Source organism: Oncorhynchus kisutch, linkage group LG1 (assembly GCF_002021735.2).
Source record: "Oncorhynchus kisutch isolate 150728-3 linkage group LG1, Okis_V2, whole genome shotgun sequence".
NCBI classification, from domain to species: domain Eukaryota; kingdom Metazoa; phylum Chordata; class Actinopteri; order Salmoniformes; family Salmonidae; genus Oncorhynchus; species Oncorhynchus kisutch.
The window spans coordinates 57,893,637-57,906,865 of NC_034174.2; the positions used below are offsets into that span (position 1 = coordinate 57,893,637).

At 41.8% G+C, this 13,229-nt stretch overlaps 1 protein-coding gene across 2 annotated transcripts in view; it reads right to left on the reverse strand.

The window, feature by feature from the left end:
• The window catches only part of mmp24 (matrix metallopeptidase 24), a 68,015-nt gene that overhangs the window by 41,122 nt on the left and 13,664 nt on the right, over positions 1–13,229 (reverse strand). For both annotated transcript variants that reach the window (XM_031827785.1, XM_020482715.2), the window contains exon 2: positions 886–1,034. In XM_031827785.1, coding sequence (XP_031683645.1) covers positions 886–1,034 — 149 coding nt within the window. The remainder of the gene's footprint in view (positions 1–885; positions 1,035–13,229) is intronic.

The following is a 13,229-nucleotide window of genomic DNA, read 5'->3' on the forward strand; positions in this document are numbered from 1 at the left end:
GGGAGAACCTTCCAGAAGGACAACCATCTCTGCAGCACTCCACCCATCAGGCCTTTATGATAGAGTAGCCAGACAGAAGCCACTCCTCAGTAAAAGGCTCATGACAGCCTGCTTTGAAATTGCCAAAAGGCACCCAAAGGACTCTCAGACCATGAGAAACAAGATTCTCTGGTCTGATGAAAACAAGATTGAACTCTTTGTCCTAAATGCCAAGCATCACATCTGGAGGAAATCTGGCACCATCCCTATGGTGAAGCGTGGTGGTGGATGCATCATGCTGTGGGGATGTTTTTCAGCGGCAGGGACTGGTAGATTAGTCAGGATCGAGGCAACAATGAACAGTGCAAAGTACAGAGAGTTCCTTGATGAAATCCTGCTCTCAGGACCTTCATCTTCCAACAGGACAACAACCCTAAGCACACAGCCAAGACAACGCAGGAGTGGATTTGGGATTAGTCTCTGAATGTTGTTGAGTGGCTGAGTAAAGGGTCTGAATACTCTTGTAAATGTGATATTTAAGTTCTTTATTTTTAATACATTCGCCAAAATTTAACAACCAGTTTTTGCTTTGTCATTATGAGGTATTGTGTGTAGATTAATGAGGAAAAATACAATTGAATCCATTTTAGAATAAGGATGTAATGTAACAAAATAACCTTTTATTTAAATGTATTGATCCAACCGTGAAACTGATTTATCACCATGGTCCTGTACTGAATAGGTCCAAAATACAGACAGCATGGCAAGTCAGTAAGTATTTCAAAAAGTGTAGTAGGACAATGCATAATAGTCAAATCAAACAAAACGTCTCGTTTGTATAGGAGGATCTGATTTTTATGTAAATTACCCCTTTAAAGCTAATGAGAAAGTGACCACGACACTCACTCTATGGTGGTCTGATCCAGGATTCCAGTTACTGGGATGCCATAGAATCGCTGCATGGCAGCGACTGCCGATTGCATGGCTTTCTCTGACCGCAGGTCCGACGTCCGGATGTCGTGGGGGAGCAGGTAGCCATAGTTCTTCAGCCATGTCTGTGGAGGAGAAAGAACACGAGAGACAGGTGACTGCGTAACCTTCCACAAAATCACTGCACTTAAACTGACAGCCCTCTCGGGTCTCCCTCTTTAATCTCTTTGACGGCGGTTGGGGAGAGCAGATGCAGAAGCAGGGTCCCCTTTAACTGCGTGCCACAGTATAAAAGGCCCTTTAAAAGGCCCTCCTCAATTGAGCTCATTTTGGTCATGACTATTTTAACAGAGGGCGGTTTCACAGGCTGTCTGTGCTTTCTGTAGGGGATCCAGCACCAATAATAACACTACAAGGTAGCTGATATATAGAAGTTAACACAAGGGAGTCAAGCCTTAGAGGCTTAACATTAACTAGGCTTAGTTTCCCTATGATTTGTAATGCATTTGTTTTGTACACTGAATTTGGTTTGTTATCCAATTGTTTTGTTTTCATCCAGCTCCATTCATTTAAATGGGGTCCCCTTTTGACCTTTGCACCCCTGACAGCGATCAATCGTTGGTAAATATTCGGTCAAGTGAGAAGAAAGGTGCTGGGTGTCTAGATTTTGAGGGTGTTTTTCTTTTTTAAAGACATTTTATTAGTGATTTATACACAATCATATCTGTTTACTGAAAATTATAAAACTGAAGGTATGGTCTGGTAACACACAAGATCAATTATATCATCAACAATGAAAAACCTTAATAGGATTTCATTTGAATTGGTATGTATTGCACTGAGGAACAAAACCTTGCTTTCATCTTGGGTCTCATTTAGCCAGTCCAGAGCAAATGTACTACAACCTCCCTCTGATAATGGAGTCTCGAAGCCTCCGAATACTCTGTGTGTAAGTGTGTGCGTGTGTTTGTGTGTGTGCGTGCTGCGTGCGTGCCTGTGTATATGTGCATGTAGAACACTTTCAACTGAAGCTCAGGGGAAATGACTCAAATTAAATAATTCACCAGTACCATTATACAACAATTACTACAGCATCATTAAAGCTCAACACACAATGTCAGTAGCATGAAGCCACCACAAACCAAGACAATGGGTTCCTTATCCCCCATACCAGGAAAAACAGACAGTAAGTCATTTGGACAGGCTTCAGTGTGCTTATTGTTTCCACAGCAAAAATAAAAATAGCCGCATGCTTCACTCGCTTAACAATTTTAAAATGTTGGCTGAATATGAGCAGGTAGTAAGACAGGCCACTTCATACTGTACTTCTGCAATATCGTGTGAAAAATAGAGGAAAATATGGGATAGTAGGTGTAGTAGCGGATTAATGAATAACATTGAATATTTGCTCAAGAGGGATGTCATTTTATTTGTATTGAAAATGAAACAATAACTCAAGAAACAGCCACTGATTGTCACGTTCTGACCTTTATTTCCTTTGTTTTGTATTTAGTTAGTATGGTCAGGGCGTGAGTTGGGTGGGCAGTCTATGTTTGTTTTTCTATGTTTTGGGGTATTTCTATGTTTCGGCCTAGTATGGTTCTCAATCAGAGGCAGGTGTCATTAGTTGTCTCTGATTGAGAATCATACTTAGGTAGCCTGGGTGTCACTGTGTGTTTGTGGGTGATTCTTCCGGTCTCTGTGTTTGCACCAGATAGGACTGTTTTGAGTTTTCTTGTTTTTGTTAGTTTGTTTGTTCATGTGAAGGGATTTATTAAAACATGAATCAAAACAATCACGCCTCTCGTTCAGATGAAGAAATCCATGACACTGATGTGATCAAATTATAGGCCATGAACTAGGTATTTAACTCCCTCACAATCCTTATCCAGGGTTGCTACACCACCACCTTAGGACATTTCCTGCTCCCCAAAGTCAACAGCTAGGCTACTTCCCCAGGAACACTATGGCCCTGTTTGAAATGCATCCTTCCTTCCTCCCTCCCTTTCAGTGATAATAGATCTGAATTGGTTGGATTGGTGAAAGAAATAGGTTGGTAACCACTGATCTGTGATTATCTCAAGGAAATAATTGTGCATTTCTGAGGTATTGGAAAAGGGCCAGTAACAACACAAAGAAGGTAAAGACGATTCTCTCCAACACGGTGGTCGTTTTTGGGCTGTCTGGTCCCTGACCCAGTGGAAAAGGCTGTGACTCTTTGCTGTCCTCTTGTTTAATTTCATTCATATCAGATCCTCTCCCCTCCACATTTCTACTCAGCTTCATTCAGACTACAAAAAAAGACCAATAATTTCAGGTCCAGTATCATCGTTGGGCCGTCGGGTGTGAAAAATTCGTCAGACTGCTGGCATTACACATCTGGCTAAAAGACTACTGTAGCTCTGCTGGAGTCACTTTTATAGATAACTTTGACAACTTCTGGAAACAGAAGATACTCTACAGGAATGACGGAGTCCATCCAAATCATCTTGGCTCCTGGACTCATTTCAAGGCTGCGTTGAAACAATGACTGGTAAATGATCCAAGTTCATCTCAGTTAATCCCTACCATTGTGACAATGAGTCGTCATAATGCTGCATCAAATGTACATGATGTTAGGGGCATAGGCAAACACAATGTAAGTATTTAATTTATGTACCCCTAATTGCACCGAATACATCTGTTTATCCTACAGCTATTGTAAGCAGTAATCATGAACCTATAAACCAGAGTTACACTGTCAGCACTGAGGCGGTGTACAATAGTAGGAAGACCACTTTGTGCAACTCACCCTGCACTATCAATAACATGAGTAAGTCTACGTCTAATTAGCGTCACAATATAATAGCCATATTTAGGAAAACCACATTTCCAAAGGCTGGGCCTAATATAGTGCATAAGAGGTCATACAAAAAGCTTTGTAGTGATTCATATGATGATGATGTAAAGAATATTTGCTGGTCTGTGGTGTGTAATGAGGAGCAACCAGACGCTGCACTTGACGCATTTATGAAACTACTTATTCCAGTTACTAATAAGCACGCACCCATTAAGAGAATGACTGTAAAAACTGTTACATCCCCTTGGATTGATGAGGAATTGAAAAATTGTATGATTGAGAGGGATGAGGCAAAGGTATGGCAAATAAGTCTGGCAGCCCAACTGATTGCCAAACGTACTGCAAATTAAGAAATCATGTGACTAAACTAAAGAAAAATAAACTACACTATGAAACAAAGATAAATTATATAAATGATCGTAAAAAGCTTTGGGACACCTTAAATGAAATTTGTGGAAAAAAGCCAACTTGCTTTAAAAAAGCCAGCTCCTTTATTTATTGAATCAAATGGCTCATTCATCACAAAGCCCATTGATATTGCAAACTACTTTAATTATTGTTTCATTGGGAAGATAAGCAAACCTAGGGATGACATGCCAGCAACAAACGCTGACACTACCATCTAAGTATATCAGACCAATTTATGAAAGACAATAATTGTACTTTTGAATTCCATAAAGTCAGTGTGGAAGAGGTTAAACAATTATTGTTGTCTATCAACAATGACAAGCCACCAGTGTCTGACAATCTAGATGGAAAATTACTGAGGATAATAGCAAACGATATTGACACTCCTATTTGTCACCTCCTCAATTTAAGCCTACAAGAGAGCGTGGGCCCTCAGGCCTGGAGGGAAACTAAAGTCATTCCACTTCCCAAGAATAGTAAAGCCCCCTTTACTGGCTCAAATCGCCAACCAATCAGCCTGTTACCAACCCTAAGTAAACTTCTTGAAAAAAATTGACCAGAGACAATGCTATTTTACAGTAAATAAATTGACAACAGAATTTCAGCATGCTTCTAGGGAAGGACATTCAACAAGCATGGCACTTACACAAATTACTGATGATTGGCTGATAAAATGATTGTGGGGGCTGTCTTGTTAGACTTCAGTGTTGCTTTTGATATTATCGATCATAGTCTGCTGTTGGAAAAACATATGTGTTATGGCTTTACACCCCCTGCTATAATGTGGATAAAGAGTTACTTGTCTAACAGAACACAGCCTATCAAATATAATCCAGTTAGAATCAGGAATTCTCCAGGATAGCTGTTTAGGCCCCTTGCTCTTTTGCATTTTTTACTAGTGACATGCCACTGACTTTGAGTAATGCCAGAGTTTCTATGTATGCGGATGACTCAACACTATACACTTCAGCTACTACAGCAACTGAAATGATTGCAACACTCAACGAAGAGCTGCAGTTAGTTTCAGAGTGGGTGGCAAGGAGTAAGTTAGCCCTAAATATCTCTAAAACTGGAACAAAACACTCACTAAACCCTAAACCTCAACTAAATCTTGTAATAAATAATCTGGAAATTGAGCAAATTGAGATGACTAAACTGCTTGGAGTAACACTAGATTGTAAACTGTCATGGTCAAAACACATTGATACAGTAGTAGCTAAGATGGGGAGAAGTCTGTCTATAATAAAGTGATGCTCTGCCTTCTTAACAACACTATCAACAAGGCAGGACTTAAAGGCCCTAGTTTTGTCGCACCTTGACTTACTGTTCAGTCGTGAGGTCAGGTGCCACAAAAAAGGACTTAGGAAAATTGCAATTGGCTCAGAACAGCTGGTCCTTGGATAGAAGAGCTAATATTAATAATATGCATGTCAATCTCTCCTGGCTGAAAGTAGAGGAGATATTGAATTCTTGACATGTTGAATGCACAGAGCTGTCTGTCTAAACTACTGGCACACAGCACAGACACAGCACAGACACCCATGCATACCCCACAAGACATGCCACAAGAAGTCTCTTCACATTCCCCAAGTCCAGAACAGACTATATGGGCACACAGTAGTAAGAGCCATGACTACATGGAACTCTATTCCACATCAAGAAATTGATGCAAGCAGTAAAATTAGATTGACAAAAACAGATTAAAAAACACCTTATGGAACAGCGGGGACTGTGAAGCAACACAAACATTGGCACAGACACATGCATACACACACACAGACACACACACATACAATAACATATTTACTATACATACACATGGATTTAGTACTGTAGATATGTGGTAGTGGTGGAGTAGTGGCCTGAGGGCACACAGTGTGTTGTGAAATCTGTGAATGTATTGTAATGTTTTAAAATGGTACCACCTTAATTTTGCTGGACCCCAGGAAGAGTAGCTGCTGCTTTGGCAGGAACTAATGGGGATCCAAAATAAATACAAAATACCGGGGTCACCAAAATAACAGTTCGACAGCATTTTTTTTATAAAGACACATTTTCTCCTCTACAACACTCCTGACTGCATGTGCTGCGATATAAATAGAATGAATAGAATAGGTGTCCCCATTCATGTCAATGATGGCATAATAGGTGGACTGGTGGCCAGTGCAAGGAGCAAAGCAGGAAGTGAAAGAAGGAAGTGTACCCACCAATATGTGCTGTGATTTGTTGATTCAACTCAACTGACATTTCAAAAAATACATTCCGTTGCATGATCCACACCAGTTAACATCATTCGAATTAACATTCTACATTACTATGGAAATTATTGCATCACAATACCAGGCAGCCTTTGCAAGTGTTTAAACAGTCAGCTGATTCTGGCCATCCTTTATGGTTAGCTCTAGTCGGGCAGTTTAGTCTCCCATTCAGAGGACCCTTACTTTGTTAGTGTCTTATTGATCAAAGTCACACCAAATACTTATCATCACATCTCGTTCAGCCTATCAGCAGCCTTAATTCCCGGGACTTCAGTTTCAGTTGGTCTATGACCCCAGCACGCTGTGTGGTCAGAAACGTGCTTTCCCCATCCTGATGAGCACTTCCACAGTTTTTCCCTCCTGCTGAACTTTTCCTCCTGTGGACTAAATCCCTGTATGTCTGATGTTTAATTAACCATAGTTAATGTCAGTTCTCAATGGACATGATTCTCGGTTATCTGAACCATGAGTGGTCAGATGTGTGTGTGATGTGTGAATGTGGACATCTTCTTCCATTAAGACTCCCCCGAACCTGGACACCCGCTTCATCCTAGTTCTGACTGGACATTCTGTAGTGGTTACTACCAGCCTTAAGCCAGCACCTAAGATTTCTTATTACATTCATGGTCCTTCGATTCTCTACAACCCTACCCCTATTTTACAGCAAGTGTCCCCATGAGTTCACCTGTCAAATTGCCAGGGTTAGAGGTTCCAAGCCTGTGCTATTCATTCTGTTTGTTATATGCATGTGTGCTGTTGCTGCAGGGAGGGGCGGTGCAACGAAGGCAACCGTCAGCAAGAAGAAACAAAGTTTCATCACATTAAAAGTCAATGTTACTGCGGAAATGGACTCAACCGCATGAATGCCCGGCCGTCCCGTCTTCAGTCAGCTGTTTGCCCCCCCCCCCCAAATAAAATAAAATACAAACGCAACATGGAAAGTGTTGGTCCCACGTTTCATGAGATGAAATAAAAGTTCCCGAAATGTTCCATATGCACAAAAAAGCTTATTTCTCTAAAATGTTGTGCACAAATTAGTTTCCAACCCTGTTAGTGAGCATTTCTCCTCCTCCAATTAAAGGCCACTCTAAACTGTGCAGTTCTGTCACACAACGCAATGCCACAGATGCCTCAAGTTGAGGGAGCATGCAAATTGGCATGCTGACTACAGGGATGTCCACCAGAGCTGTTGCCAGAGAATTTAATGTTAATTTCTCTACCATCAGCAGCATTCAATGTCATTTTAGGGAATTTGGTAGTACGTCCAACCGGCCTCACAACAGCAGACCACGTTTAACCACACCACCCCAGGACCTCAACATCTGACTTCTTCAACTGCAGGATTGTCAGTGACAAGCCAACTGGACAGCTAATGAAACTGTTGGTTTGCACAACCGAAGATTTTCTGCAGAAACTGTCAGAAACCGTCTCAGGGAAGCTCATCTGTGTGCTTGTCATCCTCAGCAGGGTCTTGACCTGACTGCAGTTCGGCATCGTGGCTGACTTCAGTGGGCAAATGTTCACCTTCGATAGCCACTGGCACGCTGGAGACGTGTGCTCTTTACAGATGAATCCCGTTTATACCGGTACAGGGCAGATGGCGAGCGGTTTGCTGGTGTCAACGTTGTTAACTTCTTATGGCTGCAGGGGCAGTATTGAGTAGCTTGGATGAAAAGGTGCCCAGAGTAAACGGCCAGCTCCTCAGTCTCAGTTGCTTATATATCCATATTATTATTATTAGTATTGGATAGAAAACACTCTAAAGTTTCCAAAACTGTCAAAATATTGTCTATGAGTACCAGAACTGATATTGCAGGCAAAACCCTGAGGAAAATCAAACTAGGAAGTGGCTTCTATTTTGAAAACTCCATGTTCCATAAGCCTGCCTTTGCTCCATTTCAAGGGATATCAACCAGATTCCTTTTCCTATCGCATCCTCAAGGTGTCAACAGTCTTCAGACATAGTTTCAGGCTTTTATTTTAGAAAAATGAACCAGAAAGATAACATCGCGTCAGGTGTTCGCATGAGATTTGTTCACGCAACAGAGTTTGGGCAGCCATTGCCTTTCCCTCTCCTACAGTTGGGGTTGATATATTATCGATTATATATTTTAAAAACAACCTGAGGATTGATTATAAAAAAAAACGTTTTACATGTTTCTGTGGACATTACGGACACTATTTGGAATTTGTCTGTTGTCGTGACCGCTCTTTCCTGTGGATTTCTGAACATAACGCGCCAAACAAACTGAGGTATTTTGGATATAAAAATAATCTTTATGGAACAAAAGGAACATTTGTGTAACTGGGAGTCTCGTGAGTGAAAACATCCGAAGATCAAAGGTAAACGATTAATTTGATTGCTTTTCTGATTTTCGTGACCAAGCTACTTGATGCTAAGTGTACATAATGTTTTGTCAAGCGATCGATAAACCTACACGAACGCTTGGATTGCTTTCACTGTAAAGCATATTTTCGAAATCTGACATGACAGGTGGATTAACAAAAGGCTAACCTGTGTTTTCCTATATTGCACTTGTGATTTCATGAATATAAATATTTTTTGAAATATTGTTTGTATGCAATTCAGCGGTTGTTGATGACAATTATACCGTTAACGGGATTGCAGCAAGTTAACAGAGTACCCCATGTGCCCCATAATCCCGGTGAGGTTATGGTATGGGCAGGCAGGCATAAACTACGAACACAATTGCATTTATCAATGACGAGATCCTGAGGCCCATTGTCGTGCAATTCATCAACCTCCATCACCTCATGTTTCAGCATGATAATGCACAGCCCCATGTCTCAAAGATCTGTACAACATTCCTGGAAGCTGAAAATGGCCCAGTTCTTCCATGGCCTGCATACTCACCATATATGTCACTGATTGAGCATGTTTGGATGCTCTGGATCAATGTGAGATCCCGCTAATATCCAGCAACAACCCACATTACACACACCTGGCAACCATCATTACGCACACTCAATCACATTTATTTATAAAGTCCTTTTTACATCAACCGATGTCACAAAGTGCTATACATAAACCCAGCCTAAAACCCCAAACAGCAAGCAATGCAGATGTAGAAGCACAGTGGCTAGGAAAAACTCCCTAGAAAGGCAGACACCCAGGAAGAAACCTAGAGAGGAACCAGGCTCTGAGGGGTGGCCAGTCCTCTTCTGGCTGTGCCGGGTTGAGATTAGTACATAGCCAAGATGTTCAAATGTTCATAGATGACCAGCAGGGTCAAATAATAATAATCACAGTGGTTGTAGAGGAAGCAACAGGTCAGCACCTCAAGAGTAAATGTCAGTTGGCTTTTCATAGCCAATCATTCAGAGTTAGAGACCGCAGGTGCGGTAGAGAGAGAAAGTCGAACACAGCAGGTCCGGGACAAGGTAGCACGTCCGGTGAACAGGTCAGGGTTCCATAGCTGCAGGCAGAACAGTTGAAACTGGAGCAGCAGCACGACCAGGTGGACTGGGGACAGCAAGGAATCATCAGGCCAGGTAGTCCTGAGGCATGGTCCTAGGGCTCAGGTCCTCCGAGAGAAGAGAGAAAAGGGAGAAAAAGAGAAAGAGAGAGTTAGAGGGAGCATTCTTAAATTCACACAGGACACCAGATAAGACCGGAGAAATACTCCAGATATAACAGACTGACCCTAGCTCCCCGACACATATACTGGAGGCTAAGACAGGAGGGGTCGGGAGACACTATGGCCCCGTCCGACGATACCACCGGACAGGGTCAACCAAGCAGGATATAACCCCACCCACTTTGCCAAAGTACAGCCCCCACACTACTAGAAACATGTCAAACGATGTTTATATTCAATCTTCAGGTTGTTTTTAGCCTAAATGATCAATAATATATCAACCGGACAATAACGTATAGCGTCGTCAATATAAAAGGTAAACAAGAAAGGCACTCTCTCTGGTCGTGCTCATGAAACAGCTCTGACACGTCAGACTCACGTCCACTCATTCAGACTGCTCTTACTCCTTCATTTTTCAGAATACAAGCCTGAAACAATTTCTAAAGACTGTTGACATCTAGTGGAAGGCATATGAACTGCAATTTGAGTCCTAAGTCAATGGATACTGTTATGGTATTGAATAGAAAAACTACAACAAAAAAACCAACTTCCTGAATGGATTTTTTTCAGGTTTTCGCCTGCCAAATCAGTTCTGTTATACTCACAGACATTATTTTAACAGTTTTGGAAACTCTGGAGTGTTTTCTATCCAAATCTACTAATATGCATATCCTATCTTCTGGGCCCGAGTAGAAGGCAGTTTAATTTGGGCATGCTTTTCACCCAAAATTCCAAATGCTGCCCCCTACCCTACAGAAGTGAATGTTTCTTATTATTGAAAGCATTCTGTCGGGCTATATCAACGCCTGGTACGGCAACTGCACTGCCCGCAACCGCAAGGCTCTCCAGAGGGTGGTGTGGTCAGCCCAGCACATCACCGGGGGCAAACTACCCGCCCTCCAGGACACCTAGAGCACCCGATGTCACAGGAAGGCCAAAAAGATCAAGGACATCAACCACCCGATCCACTGCCTGTTCACCCCGCTATCATCCAGAATGCGAGGTCAGTACAGGTGCATAAAAGCTGGGACCGAGAGACTGAAAAACAGCTTCTATCTCAAGGCCATTACACTGTTAAACAGCCATCACTAGCACATTTAAGGCTGCTGCATAGAGGCATAGACTAGAAATCACTGGCCACTTTAAGGAATGGAACACTAGTCACTTTAATAATGGTTACATATCTGGCATTGCTCATCTCATATGTATATACTTTTTTTATACCATTCTATTGTTATCTTATTACAATCTATATTGTCCATTCTGCTATGACACCGCTCGTCCATATATGTTACGAATCCCTTTTGGCCCGACAGTCTAGGGGGGGGATGGTAATGAGACCCGTAACATAACTCATGCAAATTATAATTGTGACAAAGTAAAAGTGTGAACGAAATAACCAGGACAACTGAAATCTACCGTCAAACTCAAAGTTTATTTATAAACACACGGTAATGGGGGGAGCAGGAAAAGGGGCTGAGCTGGACCCAAGGAAAGAAACAATAAATATACAAAAACACCCCTAAGCTAGACTAGCCTACTTTAACAACAGCTAACTAACTAACCAAAAATACAGTGGGTGGTCCGCCCAGTTCTAACTAGTGTATTTAACAAAGTTCACCTACGGGTAGTGTATGCCCATGGGCGACTTGTCTTGGTTTCCCCTTTTTCCCACCAGCAACAAACAAACACCATAACCAAAACAATACTCACAGGTGATGAAAGTGCTATGAGGTGCTCAAACAAAAGAGAGGTTTAAGACAAAGAGAGCGTGAAACACAGAGATCTACATACATGGCATTTACAGAGAGATTGAGCTAGCTCTAGAGCAAACAAATGATGGGGTTTTTAAACCATGGGGAAGGAACTGTGATAGGGTAGGAAATAGGAGGAGGTGTCTTCTGATTGATGATTGATTGTTGACTGATTGGGGAGTGATGATTTTCACCTGTGAGGGGAGAAGGAGAGAAAAGAAACACACACACAGGATACACACACACAGGATAACTGTATCCGTAACAATATACATATAGTCTCAATTCATTCCTACATAGATTTATGTGTATTGGGTATATGTTGTGTAATTTGTTAGATATTACTGCACTGACGGAGATAGAAGCTACACCCGCAATAACATCTGCTAATCACGGGTATGTGACCAATAACATTTGATTTGATCACACACACACACACACACACACACACACACACACACACACACACACACACACACACACACACACACACACACACACACACACACACACACACACACACACACACACACACACACAGCTTGTGTGGGGGAGGGAGCCTGAAAACGGCATGAGCAGCAGAGCAGTGATGAGGGATGGAAAACGAGAGCAAACCATCCAAGAGGGAGCGGGAGAGCAAGAGTGAGAGAGAGATGAGATGAGAGGGAAGGAGAGTGAAGATGATGGGGGAGGGGAGTGCAGTCTGCCTGAGCTGAAGGAGAAAAATCACATGGTACAGCAAACAAAGGAAGCCAGCTACAGTTAAGGGGCGAGACCAATGCTCAACAGCAGCAACAATAACAACATCACTAACTCATCATTAGTGGGTGGAAGGTTAGAAGAGATGAGAAATAGGTACGACTCTCACTCACAATTAAAGGCTGATACATTATCCAAACCTGACCTGACCGTATGAAGTGATGAAAGTAACTTCAACTGTTCTTCATTATCATTATATCATAGATAAAATAATAATAATAATAATCGAAAAAAATAGTATTAACAGTAGTATGAAGCCCATGTGGTGCTGTGGAGGTTCAATTTGGGATTATGAAATTAGGTAACACTTTATATTAAGTTGCCCTTATTATTATGGAACTAACACAGTAATAACTGTGTTAACAACATAATAGTTACATAAGTTTTACTATGCCATTTACATGGTAATAGGGTTGTTGCGGAATCGGGTATTACACAATTGGAACAAGAAATGTGTAATTACACATTCACTTGCTGAAGTTGATTGTACAGTAACTACCAGGGCCATGCACAGACCTTTCAGGTTTTTCAGAAAACCAGTCAGTATCTGGTGTGACCACCACAAGTCGATCCAGAGCATCCCAAACATGCTCAATGGGTGACCATTTTCACCTTCCAGGAATTTTGTACAATCCTTGCGACATGTTGCCGTGCATTATCATGCTAAAAATGAGGTGATGGCAGCAGATTAATGACACGACAA